The sequence below is a fragment of the Parus major genome, chromosome 1 (genome assembly GCF_001522545.3).
Source record: "Parus major isolate Abel chromosome 1, Parus_major1.1, whole genome shotgun sequence".
Taxonomy (NCBI): Eukaryota; Metazoa; Chordata; class Aves; order Passeriformes; family Paridae; genus Parus; species Parus major.
The window spans coordinates 30,271,032-30,291,316 of NC_031768.1; the positions used below are offsets into that span (position 1 = coordinate 30,271,032).

Genomic DNA, 20,285 nt, shown 5'->3' on the forward strand with positions numbered 1-20,285 from the left:
AGTGTTGACATATTCTGCTCCAGTAGCTCTGCTGTGCTCTGATAGAAGAGATATTGCTATATGGAGAAAGATACAGTTTCAGCACCTCTTCACCTTCCCACCTTGTCTTTGGCTTTCTTCTACTTCAAATTTCCTCCTAAGGCAGGCTCCAAAGAAGGAGAATGAACAGCATAAGTTGTTGGGTCACAGGTAAATCTGAGGTAGTCTTCCCAGCTGGACCTGGAGTTTTGTTCCCAGCTCCAAATCTGACTGAAGAGTGTCGTGTGACTTTATTTAAGAGCAGTGAATCTCCTTGCCTCTATTTCCTCTTTCTGATTGAATGAGAATTATCATGGGTTTGCTTACTTTTGATTTCACAGGGTGTTGGGAAATGTACCTATGCAGAGATCTCTCACTAGAAAACAGTGCAATAAGATGAACCCAGTAGAAAAATGGTCTTGATAGGATGGATCCTATTTCATGCTAGTTAATGATCCTTCCTGCTAATGAGGAGAGTAAGTCCTCATGCTTTGGTGTTCAGCTAGATGGAAGAGTAAGAGAAAGTATCAATAAGAAAATTCTGACAGACCTTTTTTTACTCTCTGTTCTTCTTTGGCACTCCTTTAAATTGCAAATAAACTTGAAGCATTCGAGACATTTATAAAAAGATGTAATGAGGGCTGGTTGCAGCATTTTTGGAACAGGAAAAACCTTTCTGTAGTACACTAAAAAATACAAAATGATTTCTCTAGACTAATAAACACTCTGCTGGAGATAGTCTGAGGGTTTGCAGAACTTCTGGAAAGTAATTTACATATTTCAAAGCTCTTTATTGTCAGTCTCCTACATTTTGCCTCTTTTATTTCTTATTTTTATCAGCCATCTCTGCTGTCATCAGCACTAAAAATATTTAAGTGCCTAATATAATATGTACATCTGAAGTTTTTTCTCTTATCAGTAAAAATCATTTGCCTTGAAGGTAATATAGTGAGCTAAATTAATTGCTGATGAAACTGGTTTTATTAGAGTGACACTGATGATAAAAATAACCCAATGTATTTAGTTCAGGAGATCTACTTTTGACCATTAACAATGTTACTACTAAATTGAATTCTTCAAAAGTCAAGTGTCATTTCTTGTATATATATCGTACAATATAGACACCATATTTGATCACAAATTATTTGCAGTTGTACTAAATTCATGTATGATTAGGGTTTGTTCTTACTTATATATATCAAACAGATAATTATCCACAGCTCTGTCAGTATTAAGTCTTGCATATTTTATTTCCACACCCAAAAGTACTTCTGAAATAACAGTGATTGTTTTGCTTGGACTCAAGCTGACATCCATTAATAGCAAGTGATACTTAAAGCCATTTTTTTCAAATGTGGAGGCCATAGGTAGATCCTGTTGGGCCTACACAGAATTCTTTTCCTGGGTACTCAGTATCAGATAATCATAAATGTCAAACATACAAACCAAACAACCAGCTATATAATGGAGTAGATTTGAGTGAGTGGTCTTCATTTCTATCTGATTTTGTAAAACCAACAAACAAAACTAAAAAGCCAGCAACACAAATCCTTCCACTTCAGTCACTTGGCGATCTGAGAATCCATCTCCTGTATGCTTGGTTCATAGCAACACTTGTTCACAACGCTGCAAAGGATGTTTGCATCCATTAATGTCAGTCTGACAACTGATGGCAGAAAAAAATATTTCACTGAAAGTTTCAATTACCTGCCAATGAGAGAGGGAAAAAATGAAGGAAGCCAGTAAGTATTGTGGGCTCATAGGAAACTCAAAACAAATCTAGGTTTAGAACTTTGTGAGTGAATTAAATTAGCTTCTGAATCAGCATGGGTAATTGATATTTTGTTTAATACAATAAAAATTATGTGGGGTTACTGAAAATAAAAATAGTTGTGTTAATTTTCTCAGAAAATGAAAAAACACTACATTCAGAGCTAATAATTTCATTTAGGTTACTTCATTCCTGAAAGTGCTTGGGCAGCCTTGTTACAGTACTAGATACAAGCATATTTCAAAGTAATGTTTTTGAAAGAAGGGAATGAAAGCACACCATGTCAGAAATGTTGAAATTTATAATTTTATATAGAATTTAAACTTCTTTAGTTATACAGGGAGAAGCCTTGCTCAAATATAGCAATTGCCAAGCATTTTGGCTGGTCCTCACACTGTTCTTGACGGTTAAACTATGTTAGAAAACTCCCCTCAGCTCTAAATCCCTCACACAAGACTCTAGTTAGTCTTATCTGTGCTTGAGCCTTTGTGAAAAATTATTGTTGACATTTTTCTCAAGATGATTCAACATTTCCAAAGATTTAGGATGGCAGAAAGCATTATCAGACATCATTTAGACTTAAATTATTATTTTTCATGAGATGGTTGCGGTCTTTTGCAGCTGGGTGATAGAAGTTGCAGTCTGAATACAACTGTGTCTAATTAATTTTTATACTATTCCTATTAGTTAAAAAAGGATATTTTTTTGCAAGGGACATTACAATCCTGACATAGGATTTTTGACTGTTTTTTTCTCAGAAACTGCCAGCATGGTACTGCCAGCATTTCAAGCTGGTGTCCAGAAGAAAATTTAAGAGCAGTGGTAAAAGGAAAGGAGAAAATAGTAGCCCTTCTTGCAAACAAGGGTTTGTAATAGATATTCTGACATGATATGAATGATGAGGGATGGAAAATTCATAAGGCTGTGTGGAAGTGCAACACACACTCTGAGCATAGAAGACTGACCTATAACTCATCAGATAGTGTGTTTAGAGTGAGTTATGAGAGTTGTTCCCTGGTGTATATTTAAAAAGAGATGTTAGAAAGGAGATATACTGTGGTTTACTGTTTGAGAGCTAAATTCATAAGTTTTTCCAAAGAGTGTTTTTAAGAAAAAATACTTTTCTTTTTTTTTTAATACATATATATTGGAGCGCAGGTGGTGTATTTCTGCATGGCATGTGCATCTGAATGCTGGGAATAAAACTCTTTTCCAAGGAGCAGCCCTCAGCTGATTATTTTTGCTGTTTCTAGATCCAAAGGCAATTATTTCTAAGAAAGAGGAATAGCCAATTTTGCATCCTAGAAAGGGTTATCTCAAAGTGAAACAAACAGGCTAGAAGCACTTCAGATCCCAGGGCAGCTGAGAGTCTCTGCCAGGAAACCCCTGGAAAGCCCCACCCACACCTCGACTGGAGCTGCACAGAGTAATTTGAATTAATTAATGGGACTCTACATGAGTAACTATCCCTTCACTGCTGCTCCGTGGGAATTATCTGGCCACTTCAGGTTGCACGTATTTTCTTCTCCCAGCAGCAAAGTTCATGGCCATGAACTTGTCCCAGGTGCCAGTGCCAGTCTCCACCTTCCCTGTCCCTGCAGAGCTTGTGCCCCATGTCCTGGTGCTCCCTTAGCAGCCCCCTCCCTCCCTGCCTGCCTCCTTCAGCCCATCCTCAGGCAAACCTGAGAACTGTATTTTGGTGAGACTGCTGTCAGTTCAGAGATGTCTGCCTTGTTGGGATTGTCTTTTCCCCTTTCAGCATCTTACAACATATCAAAAGCAGAGAGGAGTGAGAGAATGCTGTATCACTAGTGCACCGTCTCCTAATAAGCTTGATAAGCTAAGTAACCCTGTTGGAAACGCCCTGGCCGTGGATGCAGCTTCAGGAGCAGTGCATTCTCTCTCTCTGAGCCGAGCACACGGGGTGCAGGTCTCATAAGGAGCAGCAATCCATTTGCCCCGTGGGGCAGAATCTGCCTGGTGTTGGGCTGAAAACTTTGCTTTCCTTTTACAGTCTGCCTCAGAAAGAAAAAAATGCATTTTTCCCTGTGCCTATCTTGGCTGAAAATGAAAGGCTCTGAGAAATCTGCTCATGGGAGAGGTTTAAGCCCGTTCCCACAGGAATCTGAGGGCTGGAAATTTTGACAAAAGTCACAATGGCCCCTGCATGTTTAATGCACAGAACTCCCTACGGCTCACTCCTCAGCATCGAGTGATAGCACATCACCTTGGCCATATGTGAGCTTTCTGCCTCTTGTTTCGTTCTTCCCCCCCCTCTTGCTGCACACTGAAAAAGTTATTTGAAAATTTATTCTGACATGGTATTATTCCAATAGGGGAATGTAATGGTGTGTAATTAGGAGCCAGAATATAACAGTGGTATGAAGATGATTTTCACAGCGAGATTTCATTACTTGAAAAGTGTCATGCTTTTGCCCTTTCCAGTGTGTGAACAGTGTCCATGAATCAAAGGGATGACCCTCAGGGATGGATAGCATGATTTTCAGTCTCTTGCACTCCAGTTGGAGATTCTCCCAAGGCACTGCTCTTCCATCCTACATGAACCTATAAGGGCACAATATATTTTTAAGTCTCTGTGAAGTGTTGATTTTACAGTGAAACTCCTTCCACTTTTGAGGGGGTGGAATTGTTTAGGGAGCTGTCTGTGTAGCATCTGGAGTTGTGAGAAGTCTGTAGCACTACAGACCCGTCAATTTTCTATAGATTATCCTCACAGCCCATATCTTTAAATAAAATGGTATGCTTCCTTTCACAGTAGCCAACTGGATTCTTGTCTGTTTATTTGCTTTTCTTAATCATTTTTTTCTCCATCTAGTCAAATAAACCGCTAAATTCAGTGTGTATGCTATGGAACTTCATCCGAAACTATACTGTCTCCTTCCTGACAAGGCTGACAGAGAGTATAATCACTTGTATTGTCCAGAGTACTGTTTACATAAAGGAGCAATAAATACCTGTTGAAATTTTTACTGGAGGCCTCCCAGATGGATGGTTCATTTATTATTACAGACAGGGTTTCATTTACTTAGTTATTAAAAAAAGCAGGCCGCTACAGCCCATTTATAACTATATTAAAACTAAATGAAGCTATAAGTATTTCAGACGGGACTGAGTAAAATACATTTAGTGACTTTCCAGGAAATGGCTAGGCAAAGTATTTGAAAGGAAATGCTGAAAACTTTGGGGGTCCTGGTGTGTCTTTCACAGATGTGCTTCTACTGGCTGGAGCTGCAGAGGGAATGGAGGAGGTATAGTTCCCATATGTTCCTGTGCCATTTATATATTTTGCAATAGCCTCTCTGTATCAGCCAGTCAGCCATGTGCCTTTGGGAATTGTTCCTTTTCTCCTCTAGCCTTCCTTGATGTGGAAAGCTCCAGCTCAGGATGTCCAATAAACTTCTTCTTTATCCCAGAGACAGAATACCAACTGAATATCAACTCCAGTTACAAAAGGGGACAAAGGTGCTTCTTCAGCATCAATATGCAAAGGAAAGGCAGGTTAATCAGGTGGATTCCAGAGGTCTTAGTTTGGAAGGTATCACCAAAGGTCCAGCACAGACAGCTGTGAAAGCGGAGTGAGGATTGTAGTTGGTCTCTGTGGCACTTTTCTAGCACTGATGACTTTTCACCAGACAATCTCACCCCTCCTTTGAATAAAGATGAATTGGTCAGTGGATGGGAAGCACATGGTTGCCTGTGAACCAGACTATGATTTTATGATGTCCAAGCTGGACAAATAAAGGACACATCCAAAAAGGAAAGATGGGTGTCCAAAAGCTTAAGAAATTGTTGACCATAAATCGATGGGGTAGAAAAGCCTAGAAACTGGGCAGCTTGAATTTTTTTAAGCACAGGTTTTTTTGGGGTTAGAAAAAGGCTGCATTTCCACAATCAAGGCAAAAACCAACTTTACTGAAAGTTGTTTTGTTGTTTAGTTCAGCTTCAGTGGTCAAGTAAAAGCAATTAGAAAGAAGAATCAATTTGTACAATAGACGTGGAATTTAAAGTGTATCTAATATGAATACATATGCATGAAACAACAGTCTAAAAAAGAAAATGTAAAATACTGAATATGGACAAAAGGAATGGATGATACTAGAGGAAAGCTCATGGACAATGAGAATATGTGGTTTCTAAAGGTACATGAAAAACAACAACAATAAAGAAATTCCAGCAATAGTCCCTCATTATATGGAAGTATTAAAGCTGTAATAATGTTAGAGTCAGTAATTTTTTTTTACATGAGAAAAAGCAGATTTGCCTATTAGAGAGGAAGCTGAACAGTGTCTAGAGACAGTAAGTTGTTTAAAAACCAGCTACCCTAGAGAGAACTATCTGTATGCCTCAGATCTTCTGTGTCACCATACAGACACCGGCTGGAAGACCACTGGCTAGCAAAATCTGAGGGTCATTTTTGATGTACCTTGAAATGTGGGGTAAACTTCACCCTAATGATGACTCCAGCATAAGAACAGATGCTTGTACTGCTGGGGATTAGGCAGTAAGAGATCATTTTGAAGGAAATAACCACTGAGTACAAAATCAGATGCTGCACATTCAGCGGGGAGACTTGGCAGTGGCAGCTCTGTCTCAGACACATTAAATTCCCCAATATTTCTGGCACAATGGCTGACTGCCATGCACTCTTACTTCATTTCACATTTGAAATTAATATTTTTTAGGTGGCAGCATCAGCAATGGCTCAGAAATCAGAGGGAGAGTGTTAGTAAATAACTGCTAATCACAGCTAGAGAAGCTTGGGGGTTGCAGGGACAAGGAGGCAAGAAAAAGATTAGAAAATTGCAAGCAGCACATTCAAAACTTCTATTCCTCAAATGTGTTTCCTCCTGTCACACAGAGCTTGATTAGGCATGAAACTTTGGTAAACCCTCAGACTGATTGGACTGCTTAGGCGTGAGCTGCCAATATGTCGCTCGTCACTCTTCCCTTTTTCTGAGTATTCATGCATTTTTTTGTGGCTTCCTTGCTCAGGGAGTGGCCTCACAGGGGTTTGTTACCTTGCTTTCCTGAATTCCTCTCATTTTTAAGGAGCTATTCTGGGTCCTTCTGCCCAAGTAGCATTCTCAGGAAGTGTTGTGGTCTGCCAGGCACTTTCTCACCACCCTGCCAAGGACTTGAAAAATTCATGGTATGATTCAATTGCATTTGGTGTCCCTTTCTTTATAGGGGAAAGACGTCACCAGGGCATCACAGTTGCTCACAGGGGCAGCTACTGCAGAAGAAACCTTATTTCAGCTTCTGCTCATGGGAGAGAGTGATGGCTGTATCCCTCGGAGAGGACTGCCTTGCATTTCTAATGAGGCCATCAGTGAAATGGGAATTTAGCAGAATATTTAGCTGGTTTAAATGGTTTTGAAGAGCAGTGTAGACCAGCCTAGATGGATTCAAGCCAAGGACAGAAAACTTTCCCTTCACAGTATCTATTTTTTATTGGAATTGCTAATTCTATTTCTATAGACTGAGTCCGTTTTTCAGGCATTTAAATTCTATGCTCTGGAATTAAATCTCACATTGATATATAGGCTTCATTCCAGCATTAAGTACATTAATATTTCACCAACCTCATTTTACTGGCTTTCTCCCTCTGTTTTTAATTAGATTTGACAGTATTCTATATAATCATGTTTTCCTGCATGTTTCTGTGTAGCAGAACTTGCACAAACTGTTTGTTGGGGGATTTTTACAACTTAAACATCATATATTCAGAGTGAATTTTAGATGCTGCTAGCAGTGCTTGCAGAGGTCTTACAAGCCTGATGAAAGCTCTATTACAGCACTTAAAAAATATCCTCTTGATCTGGTTGTTTACCTTTCTCCATAAGCTTTTGACTTTATTTTGTCTAAAACAGAAATAAATACTACACTTTTCAGATAATATAAATGCATGAGCTTTTCCAAAGTGAAACATTTGCATCAGTTATAGCACTAGAGTGAAAAATAATTTCAGCAATCAGAATTTAATTAATTAAAAATTACTACTGTATAAAACCAACCACTCCTATATTTAGGATTAGTAAACAAAGCTATTTGAAATACCTGTTCTGGGTGTAGATAAGTAGTGAATGTAACTGCCCATCTGTTATGTGCAACTAACCAAGGTTATAGCAACAACATTTGTTTCCCTTTCTCTCTGTCTCTCTCTCTTTCTTTTTTTTTTTTTCTTTAAGAAAGGAAACATGTTCATCTGTTTCTTATGAATTCTCTGTACTTCTTACAAGCATATTTTTGCTAGCATTTCTCTTTTAGAAAGCAATGGAAGATAGCCAGGAACTGAAGGTACATTTATCTTATTGGAGCTTAAGTCATATTATGTACGTGACCAGTTGTAGCTGAAACAATCCCAGTAACATAAGGGCACAGTGTGGGTAGGAACATCATATTCACACCTGGCATTATCTCTCATTTTGCTGGGGACAAGAGTTAAAGGTCTGACATAGTGCTGTGCCTATGGGAAGGTTTTGTTTTGCTTTTTTATAATGCGAAGGAGTACTTTTCTTCTCCTATATCTGCACATCAGTTGTGACTTTAAACATTTGGGGTCAGTCTGAAAGTCTTCTAGCATAATTCTACTTAGAATAATAGCTATTCTGGGCTTCTGGCAATATCAAAACTAATGTCCAGTTCTTGAAGCATCACTATACATTTATGAGAAAGAAAATAAAATGCCAGTAAGGTACACTGAAAAAGAAGATCATTTTCCAAAAGCATTCAAAATGAAACATTGTGGCATAAACTTGAATGTGCACTTAGTTATTTGATTTTGGTATTTCATTACAACTCTTTGCTTAGTGGGGTTCCTCTTCAGCTAAAATCAAAGTATTTTTCCACTACTGAAGTTCCTTTCCTACGTCATGAGCAGAAATCATAGAAGTCCATAATAAACACAGTATTCTGACTGAGATACTGCCTAGAATTAAACTGGGACAATATACTTGATCAGATTAACACATTCAGGAATTCTTTTACACATTGCGAAGACAGCAACTTCTGAGTTTATTTAAATGATAGTTGCAATATACATGTATTTGTGCCCTGGACTCACAAACCATTGGCATGTTCTCTCCTAAAGCATTAGGGTTAATGACTTAATTGTTATCAATATTTTTCCTTTCCCTTCTTGATTTTTTTTCTGGTCATATTGATTATCGGCTTTATCGTGAAGAAAGACCATATCTTGTACAGTAACTTAGACCACCAGAGGGACATAGAGTTTTGTTCCTCATTTCTATAACCTCTCTTGAGGTGCCAAAACAGAATCTCTCCAATCACAAAAAAGAAACACAGAGGAATTTTTTTGGGAGTTTTATTCCTCGATAAGTAATTTGCAGGGGGATGGAAAGAAGACATTAGGCCAAGGAATACGAAATTTTTCAGAGGTTAAAGTGAAATACAATGTGTGGTGCCTGTTGCTTCTTTCATGTGCACCAGCAGATGTGAAGGATAATTCCAGTCTTCAGGCATGTCTTCACTGTGGAAGAAAATAGACCTCCTTCTATATGGAAGCACCTCAGAGTGGCTCTGCACGTCAGAAGTGACAACAGATTCTCGGCTGGCTCTTGAGGACAACCTCCTCCAGACGCTGCTGCATTGACATCTCCTTCCCCAGCAGCTCCTTCTTCGCAGAAGGAGAATCTTCCAGCTCTGTCAGAAATCTTTGACAATAAGGCCCTACTCTAACCTCACACTTGAAACTTGTTGTTACTTGGATGTTAATTCCCAGAGGGGAATCTTGATGCCTTCCTCCCTGGACTCTGGCTGGGGCTGAAGATAACACTTGCTTGGGACTTAGCTTTCCTGCAGTGACAAATAAGGAAAAAAGGCAGACAAGCAAAACAATGAAGTTGCAAGTCTCAACTATTCCATTTGACCAAGGTGGCAGCCTGTGATGACCTCCCATCCCAAATCCCCTGTAATTTTGATCAGGAGCAACTCCTGGCCCTTTGGCCTGCTGGGATGAACAAGAGTCCCGCAGGTCTCTCTGCAGTGCACCACAGGGCTACCCCAGCCCCAGTACCCTTCTGAACCAATGCAGTGAGTAACCCCCAGATTAAAACAGGTCAAGTTTCCTAATAATCTGTGTAGGAGATTTGGACACACAGTCACATTGAGGTTGGCAGGTGTTGTATGTCAATGCCCACTAAGCCACTTGGTATTTTCCTGTTCATGCAAGTAAGCCTGCACACCCCCTCCTTTTCCTCTGTAACTGAATGGCCCATCACCCCAGGCTGCAACCCCTTGGTTACTGGAGAATGAAACCAGCTGGCTTGCTGAGGCATTTCTCAATATCCCAAACCCATCCTTATTTCCTTTCATTATGTCCCTACCTGTCGCATTCCTTGTAGAGAAAGGAACAAATGCATTAATTAGAGTGCGGTGAGCACTGCCGCCTGCACCCACCCCTCACTGCCTCCACAGCCTCACAGAGATTTCACTAAAACATATAATTAGGTTCTGCAAAGTGACTTCCTGACTGTATGTGCTCTTTTCAAGTGCAGGAGCCCTAAGTGGTGCTGTGTGTTTTTCAGAGCTTCTTTGAATACCACTTCATTTTTCTGGCTTTTGTTTACAAGGTTGTATTTACTTACCTCTTTAGCAGTGCCCAAATACATCAAAGCCAGGTTCATTTTAAAGAATCTGAAAGCCCATGGATGATGTCACTTACTGGCCTGAATTTTACATGTTCTGAAAAAAGCCTAAGGGCTGTGTTTGCACATGCACTTTTCTGTGCTTGTCTCTCCATCCTTACACTAAGTTTGCCAGAATATGTAAATAAATCCCATCCTGAGCAAGGGTTGGTTTAAACATAATCTGAAGTGCTCTGCTGACACAGGGTGTACCAAGCTCATTCTGTGCTGAATCTGTGTCAAAGTGTTTTTGAGATAAATTACAATTTAATGTAAAGCCTCTTTTGAGCTTTAAGTATTTTTCTTCTCTTCTGTTCTCACACTCTTCAAGTGGGGTCTGCTGGTCCAGTTGTGGAATTTTTCTTTCAGCCACCATTGTTTTCATGATGGAAATGAGCTGTTAAGGAGAAACACTCCTCAAAAGCATCCATACTCAAAATTGATATACCTTACTAAAGGCACTTACTGCAAAATGGAATCCCCTCTAACATAAACATGCCCTCCTCACCCTGGGTATGCTTCAGCCTGGGCTGTGAGAGCTGCCCTGGCCTCTCTCCCCAGGCCAGCTTCAGCTTCACCTGCCAGGTGACAGTGTGTCCTGCTCTGGCTGTGGCTTTGTAGATGAGGGCTGAGGGTCCCATCTGACCTGACCTGAAAGCTGTCTGGGAGCCAGTGAAGACTTCCAGGCACAGAGGTTATACCTGCACAGCCCCTGCTTTACAAGGTAGACCTGTACGCTGGCAACCTGATACATCCTTGTGACAAATACTTGGATCAGGCCAGCCAGATCTCTCTCTAGGGGGAAAAAAGCAAGCAAGCATTTTATGATGACCTGTTTTTTCCTATCCCCAGTGTTGGGAGTGTGTTTGTAGTCTGAAGGTAGTTCCAAAAGGGGCCGCCAGCCCCAGGCAGGCAGTGCTTTTCTTGGAAAGCAGCACTTCTGAAATGAAAAACAGACAGGGAAAATAAAGACAGGCTGAGATGTACAAGCAAGGAGAGATTGAAGGACCAGTGCTGCTGTTTGTTGTTCCTTTTGTGTGGATGGTACCAAATTGTAGTCCTTGTCTCACACCTCCACACAACCCGAATATCCTTCAAAATATCCTAGTTGCTTCTAATGATGAGCTCACAAAACACTTTTTTGTATCTTTAATACAATAATCCAGGACACTAATAAATACACAGAGGTATCTAGAAATTTTCATTATATGCTTTTGATTTTTCAGCTTCCATTTAGGAGAAGAACTAAACTGCCAAACCTAAAGTAAATGTACTTAAATACCACATCACTAGCAGAAATTCACACACTCAAGGGAGAGCAGGCAGTGACACCCTAAGAGTTCTCTTTTTCACACAAACATATCACTTTCTGGTTAAATCACTATCAGTGCAGATTTCATCACATAGGTGCCAAATCCCAGATCTGAGCTTTCTATTTTCGTGCGCTGTTTTCTTAGGGATGGCCTAAACAGATCTAATTAAAAGAATGAGCAATTATAAGATTGTTTGGATCCCTGTAAGTGACAGGATCCAAGGCCACTGTGGATCTTGTGGCATTTACAGGAAGTTTTGCCTCTCTGACGTGGTTTAGCTCCTAGGAGCTGTATGCTGTCATCATACCTGTCCTGTTTGCCCAGTTCTCAACAGGGCTTGTTAGCTGGGTCAGTGCCTGCATTAATACGGCCATCAAAGGTTTTGCTGATTCGGGAGATGGCAGACAGAGCTTTTTCCTGACAATGAACATCGAGATAAAACATAGGCAAGTCCTGCTGGGAGATTGTCAAGTCCCTCCAACTCAATGAGTGTCCTGTATACTTGAGGTGTCTGCATTGCCAAAAAATCTTGCTGAGTTCGATACGTTGATTTTACAGATGAGAAATGTTGCCACAAGTAGAAGGAAATGTGAGAAAAAAGCAAGAGGAGAATCTTTAAGAAATTAACTAGCAAGAATTTTTGCTCTGACCCCCAGTCCTGTTCTTATACACCTACGTTCCCTGGAAGGTGCCATGGGGAAATAGGGAAGCAGCTGTGACAGCAGCAACAGGCAGGGACTGTACGTACAGCGAGGAGCTGAGGAGAGCGTGGTGAGGCTCTGCGCTCTTTTAAGACACAGCACACCATGTAAGAGTCATGCTTTTCAGGCACGCTCTTGGAAGATCTAGGCACAAGTACAAGGAGGTGGTTTGAAATTACTACATATGTCTTCTTGCAATACTTACACTCCAGGGACCACCCACGTCACAGGATGTGTTTGAATTGCTCACCAAGCTTTCTTCTGGAGCCGAGATGAAATTACAGACTCTTTTTTTTCCCAGAGTGCAAGAAAAATTAGCAACTTTCTGAATTATTACTATTATTACTGAGGCACTTTTTAAAAATAGGTCCTATTCTCTAAGAATGTGCAAGCACTGGGGGAAATCTTTGCACATTTTCAGCTCCTTTAACTGCTGGTTACTTAACCTTAGCTTGTAAAAAAAATGTATGGAGGTAAAACAAGATTCCTCTTCCTTGCAAACCAGTTTAAGCAAGTTGAGGAAAGGATATGGGACAGGAAGATGAAGAAAAGATGTGTTATTTCCTATAATTTTCTGTTTCTGTATTTATGTGACTGAAATTCTGTGGATACTCTTGTGCACTGAAACAATATATTTTAGTTTTAATTGTTTCAGTCAATGTCAATTTTACATCAAATGTGCAATAAAATAAAAGTGGCCTTTCAGAAACATCACTGAACCTTATTTTGTGCTGCAGTATTGCCAGTGTAAACATCTATTTCTGTTTTGTAAGCCCAAAGCCAAATGGACAAAAAATTTCCTCTCAGGGAGACTACTGACCTGTCAGCATCAAAAATATTCTTAGCATATAAAAATTGTTTGTCAGTGATTGTAATAACAAGAGTCTTTGCAAAATCCATTATTACTCTAATAAACATTTTCTTTTAGGCAGAAATAGGAGGAAATTAATTTAAAAGTTAGCTGATAGCAACTGGATAAGATATAAAGTATCACAGCTATGAAGTTACCAGGATAAAATATATTTTCTTTCCATTTACATTATTAAATATTTACCATAGCTCTGAGAAAATACCCAATGTGAAGCATTTTGATAAGTTATAATTTATTCTGCTTGCTTTCCAGAATGCTAGAAGATGACCTCAAGTTAAGCAGTGATGAGGAGGAGAATGACCAGGTAAGAGCCAGACAAGTAACGTGTCACTTGAAGCATGTTTCATGTCGAGACTGAGCTACTGCAAATATTTTGCTAATGCTTTTTCTAAACATACATAAAGGTTATCAAAATACATGGCGGTACTGTAACTGGAGTAACAGATGTTGCTGCTCAGAGCCAGCCTGCATGTGCTAACTGCTGGATTGGTAGGGAACAGGCTGCAGTGCTCTTGATTTATTACCTTGATGCGACCCAGAAGGTTTTTGTATCAGCTTCCTTCTGATTTGAATTTGTTTTCTTTAAAAGAGTGGCCAAGGAGGGGAGAAACAGGAATTCTGGATTAAGGGTTCAGGCCAACTTTGCAATCATGAGCTGGCCCCGGGGATTAGCTGTTGGGCTGCTTATCGCTTACCTGCCTCCGGCATCTCCCCAGCCCTGGCCTCTCTGAGCATTTTTGGTCCTGACTTTGCATGGCTCATGCCTGCTAAGAGAGCTAAAGAGAACTGAAGAAATCCTTGGCTGTGCAATTGATTCACTCTGTAACACAGTGATTACAGCAACTCCCTGTGTTTTAAACACCCTAAACTACCTGACTGGCAGATACGCCATCCAATGTTTTCAATGTGTCAGGAGAGCTGGGTTTTGTTGGCTGTAGGAGGTGTTTCCCAAGTTTTCCTTAAAATATTGCTGTGTTTTGTCTAAATAATTAAGGACTCAGTAGAATAAGGCTGGAGCTTGACTTTCCCATGACCAGCTGAGTGCTTTGTTGCCAAGCAGTGCTGCGCTGTTTTCTCTCCTTCTCAATATCCTGGCATGGATGATTTGGTTAGAAATGAGAAGCCAAGACCCCCTTCCCTTTCTTCTTTCCCTAAAATGCACAAGCCATGCCTTCACCAGAGTATATGAGGGAAGTACTGCTCCTGGTTGCATCTCACAGATATAATGTGGTTTTCTGTCCTGGTTTTGGCTGGGATAGAGTTAATTTTCTTCTTTCTAGCTGGTACAGTGCTGTTATTTGATTCAGTGTGAGAACAGCATTGATAACTCCCTGATGTCTCAGATGTTGCTGAGCTTACCCCAAGTCAAGGACTTTTCAGTGTCTCCTGCTCTGCCAGTGAGCAGGTGCACCAAAAGCTGGGGGGACCCATGGCCAGGACAGCTGCCCCAAACTGGCCAAAGGGATTTCCCTTCCACAGAACATTATTTCCAGTACATAAACTGAGGGGAGTTGGCTGGGAGACACCAATCACTGCTTGGGAATGGGCTGGGCATCAGTCATTGGATGCTGGGCAATTGTATTTTGCATCACTTGTCCTCTGGAATTTATTTCTCTTTTTGTTGTCTCCCTTCTCATTGCAGTTGTTATTCTTATAATATTATTATTTTATTTATTTTATTTATTTTATTTCAACAGTTAAACTGTTCTTATATCAACTCACAAACTTTTTTTTTGCTTTTTTTGTTTGGTTTTGTTTGGTTTTGTTTCCTGTCTCTCCTCCACATCCCACTGGGGTAGGGGGAGTGAGCAAGTAGCTGCATGGTACTGTTGCTGGCTGAGGCTAAACCATGCAAGCTTCAAATATGATTATTTCAGTCATGGGTAACTGGAGTATCAATGGGTAAGCTGGATGGACATCTAGACTTTTGAAATTCAGGAATTTAGACAAGTAATTCTAGGTTCATAGCATAGGCATGAAATTCTTCCAAGATAGTCTTTAACTCTTGTTATTATATGTCTCTATTTCACAATATATTCCAAACATTAGGTAGATCAAAACTTTTTAATATTTATACTAAACCATTGTTTCATCTATTTTGAGGAAAGCTTCTTGGTGTTAAGAAGATTCAGCACATAAATTCTATTATTTACATATTTATACAATTTATTTTTGTTTAACATATTTCATCCTGAAATGCTTCACATTTAATTACTCTTTCTGCTCGTCTAGATAGTTTAAAATACAGCTCACAGCATAAGACAAAGTAAAGTGAGGGATAGAAGGGGCTTCTGAAGAGTAACAAAAGCAGACCAAGGTGTCATGATGTTGCAGCCAGAGGCTAGATGATAGGGGAGGCACCAGCTTGGGGCCAGGAGAAATGTCCTGAGTAATGGATGTCACAGAAAAACAGGCTGGGAGAGCCAGAGAGAAAAAATTGTGGTTTGCTTCGTATTAAGCAGAAAAGGACGTGTGAAAGTGTTTATCGTGCATAAAGAACATGAGTAGGTTTAGGCAGAGAAGGGATTGTGGAAAAGCCCTGCCGATCAGTCAGGCACACATGGACCTCTGGTTTAGCACTATAATTTGTAATTGGAATGATTTTTAATTGTAATTATTAACATCTTCAGTGTGCTCATGTGCTATACAAGGTCTGTGCTCAGTCACCAGGGCTCCAAGATGCAGTTGATACAGGCTGGGTCTTTTCACCTCGGTGCTCCAGCAAGCTCTGCAGGGCCAAGACAGAGCTCACCACCCAGGCAGCAAAGAGCAGGGCTGAGATCCCATGACTCACTTCTAGTCATCAGAGGCCTTAGCATGAACAACCTTTAGAGATTACTTAGTTATTTGGTCCTCTTTCCTACTCACATTTTTTTCCTAACTTGACCCTATAGACAAAAATCTCCCGGAGGCACAGGCTGGCTCTTGCTGTATGAAATGCTTTGTAGAACCTTAGCTGAGATCTGCAGGTTTGCTTAATGAACAATCCTAAACAAATATACCAGCTGACAAAAACAAAACACTACCTTTCCATCCACCTTGCAGGAAATAGACACAAAAAAGAGTAACGCAGTCTCTCTCTCTTCAATAACTGCTCAGATGGACCTTTGTTTAAATGTCAGCAGAACTCGTTTCCTTTTACTTACTAGCTCAGAAGCTCTTTAATCTTACATCTCCTGAGCTCAGGAACAGGAAAGAAAAAAATCAGAGGTGAATTAATAGGAACAGCACATGGGAGATTCCCAGATATTCCTCATGCAATAAATTAACCTTTGAGCAATCAGACTCATTCAAGTAGTCCAGTTTCTCAAAGAGCTGAAGGCGAGCTGTACAAAAGCTGGGAAGATTTTAATTTTGCTGATTTCTAAATGGGGAAGTTCAGGGGGAAAACTTTGGAGGAGATTTTGCATTTATGTCTGAAATTGCCAAGCAGTGAATGGGAAGTTTCTGAAGTGGTGCAAAGGGGGACAGGTGCTTCTGTGCTCCCAGGGCTGGTGTGTGAACTGCTGTGACCAAACCAAAAGGAATGTGAGCCATGGATGAAGGAGGCCAAATGCAAGACAGAGGCATGATTAAAAGCTTTCAGACTGCAGTGGGCAAAGCATTCCCAAGAATGCTTCCCTCAACACCAGCAATTAAGGTAGTGAGATTCACAGACCCAGGAGAAGCCAGAGAGGCTGAGTTTGAGCTGAGTACGTGTGCGCCCACAGTAATTATATTATCCACACATATTAGTCTTGTAATTTTAATTACATAAATGTATTTTTCCTCTTTAATGAGCATAGTTTATCCATTTAAACTGATCGTTTCAATTTTACAGGCAGTGATCATAGGATCTAATATGCAGAGAGAAAATTTCCTGTTGGCATATTTTACACCACACAGATTGAAGAAAAGATACTTTTTAATCCTCAATCAATATCTGAAGAGCATGCAATTAGCAGATACCAAGGTAGTTAACATAAATCTGCAAGTTAAAGAGCCAATTCATTCTGATTTATAACACATAGAGTAATAATTTCATCATCTCTCCCAGAAAGCATCTGAAGCTTTGTAGCATGAAGATGTCAAAATTGTACTTAAGATTGTTCAGAGTACTGAATTGTAGTGGTTATTGCCTTTTGGTTCTTTGAAGTGTGGCATAGCACATGAAACAGTCCCCATTATAATACCCTGCTCTTCTCCGTAGAGGTCACTGGATAACTTAAATCAGTCTTGGGTGAAATATTAAGAGGAGATTGTCAATTGTAATATGAACAATTCTCTTTTTCCCCCCCTCACTTGTCCTTTTGCAACATGAAAATTTTGTAATAGAAAAAGATTCCTTTAAGGGGAGAAAGATCCCTGGCATCATTTGTGCAATTCATGTCAATCAATAGCCAAATAAATTAACTGCCTGGTACGCATACATGGAATAATAATCTAACATATTTTTGCAACCCAAGTCTGCTTCCTCATATGCATTTTTTTTGCACAGGATCAGGTTGGTTGCTGCTGAAGTTTTGTGGCTGTGAAAATTTATTACCCACAGAGTCAATCTGCATTCTGGCTGCCAAGTCTGAATAAATAGAGTCATTGTGCTTGTCTGGAATATGTAACCAAAGTTCATCGAGTCAGCTTGACTTTCACATCCCACGAGATTCATAAAAGCCAACACCCTGGTATGTGCTCTTGATTCCTGCCAAAATTTTGTAAAATTGTATAAACAGAAGTTGAAGAAGCAATCAGAACACACTCCCAGGGACATGGCTCTGCACTCTAGCCCTGGCTGATTCGAAAGGGAAGACACAAGATTTTTCTTTTCAAAGAAAAAATAGTATGACTACTCTCCTGTGGTGGCAGGTAACCACAGGGGCTTAAGATGCCCCCCCTGCAGAGTGCACAGGGAGGCAGCAATCAATCCTCTCAGGTTCCTTAATTTCGCTCATGTGTCCTGCACTGAAGGAAGAGATCAGGCAGCATTTGCCTGCAAGTGGCCACCCTCCTCAAGAGAGGACAAGGACAGACTGGCCCTGCAGGGTGTGAGCGGTGTAAGTGAAACCAGCCCCTCCGCAGGCAAGCCAAGACAAACAGAAAGCCTTGTCATTTCACAGGAGACCTCTGAGGAAGAGCAGCCTCAGAAAGTTCACAGCTTTAGCACAGTAAAATAAAAATCTTGTCAGCCTGATCTAGCTGGCCACCCAAGCCCCAAAGGGTGATGGAAGCCCACCCAGCCCGGCGCCTCCCTGGGCATCTTGGGGTTGCCTCCCACCCACGGCAGCCTAGGGACAGTCAGGGTGGGCTGCTGGCCCTGGGGGACTTGTCCATGCTTCAGCATCACCCTGGTCATGGCCAAGCCATAAAAACTGATGCTGATTTGAGTTACATTTGTAGCTCCCATGGGAACATACATGCCTACGTTTTGTTCCCATCACGTGTGCGTTGAGGGTTACCAGGGCACATTGCTGGAAATGCATCGTTCTGGTAGGACTGTCTGCAGCACAGGCATTTAGGACAAGCCAAATCTGTCACAACACTGCAACAGGACAGAAGTCCATCTATGTGCTTGATGGCAATTGGTGTGGGACTTTTCCCTTTCACTTCTGGATATGGAGTGAAAATCAACAAAAAGAGGAAAATCAACCTGAAATGAACAGTCACACATCTATCTTCTTCCAGAAGGAATAATTTTTAGTAGAGTCTTTATAAACAGTACTTCTACATATAAATTGTAGTATTTCAGCTAATTTGAAGCCAAATGAATGAATGAAACCAACTGGTAAAGGATCAAAACTTTCTTTCTGTAAGACCTGTTAGGAGAGGACTTTCCAAAGTTGAAGATTAACTGAGCAGAGCGCCAAGGCAGGAACATCTAGAGAGAAGAGTTTCTTTGGGCAAATTGCAGCACAACACTGCATAGCCCTGTTCAGTGTTAGAACCACTTTTAGACAGTGCTAATTGTGTTCACATATGCCATGTCCAAGTATTTTAACCACATTACATCATTTTAATGCTGTGTTCCCTTTTATTCACCCCTTCATCAGTGCAATACTTGATGCTTGATCTGAAAGGAAGATGAGTGAAAAAGGAGAATCAGGTCTGGAAAAAAAGCACGGAGCCTGCATCATTTCTGCAAATGAACTTCTCTCAAAAAAATGCCTTGATATACTTGAAGGAAAATATCTTTCTGATGAGAAGTTTCTCACTCCACTGAGCACAGAAAACTTATTTCATGAAGTCTGGCTACATGCGAGTCTGACTGCAACCAAAACCTCACAAATCAGGGATAAGCAAAAGTGGAAAAAATTAAATTTTGGATAAAGGAATGGCTGGAACCTCAGGTGTTGTTTTTTTTACTTAATCCTAATGCTCTGTTCAGCCCCCTGTCACTATAATGTGAGTTGGTTTTTAGACTGGAGGAATAGGCACTGTAACAGCCTTACTCAATTTTGGTAAGTCCATTATTTCCTGTGTATTAGAGAAGCAATTATTTTGGTATCCAACTCAACTAGAATCCAGAGTAAGATTTAAGCCAGCTGAGCCAAGGGGTTTTTTTTTGTGGTTTGCCAGCTCTGATTTTAAAATCTCCGTGACATCTAAATTTGCACTTCCACAAGGCATGACAAGAAGACCGAGATTGCCTCACTGAAACTGTCAGATGAAACAAAATAAGAGCTCGGTCTTGTCCTGCCAAACTTGGCTCACATCACTGCCTATCTTACAAAATCAGATTCTATGGCTGGCAGGCAGGATCAAGCTCTAAATTTGAATGCCACAACCATAAATGACAGTGAAAAAAAGTTAGATATCTGCTTGGATCTTGGACATGCACAAAATTTGGGGACATTTGAACATGGCACTTTGATCTGCATGCTCCTCGGTGGCAAAACTCCAAAATAGACAGTAAATTAAATTTAAAGTGTGAGGGCATCTTCCTTGTCTCTTCATGTGGAAGCTGTGACTAAG

General features: G+C 40.4%; 1 protein-coding gene across 1 annotated transcript in view; it reads left to right on the plus strand.

Annotated features, from left to right (window-relative positions):
• The window catches only part of AFF3 (AF4/FMR2 family member 3), a 323,273-nt gene that overhangs the window by 214,306 nt on the left and 88,682 nt on the right, over positions 1 to 20,285 (plus strand). Inside the window, exon 8 of the mRNA XM_015638560.2 lies at positions 13,593 to 13,644. Coding sequence (XP_015494046.1) covers positions 13,593 to 13,644 — 52 coding nt within the window. The remainder of the gene's footprint in view (positions 1 to 13,592; positions 13,645 to 20,285) is intronic.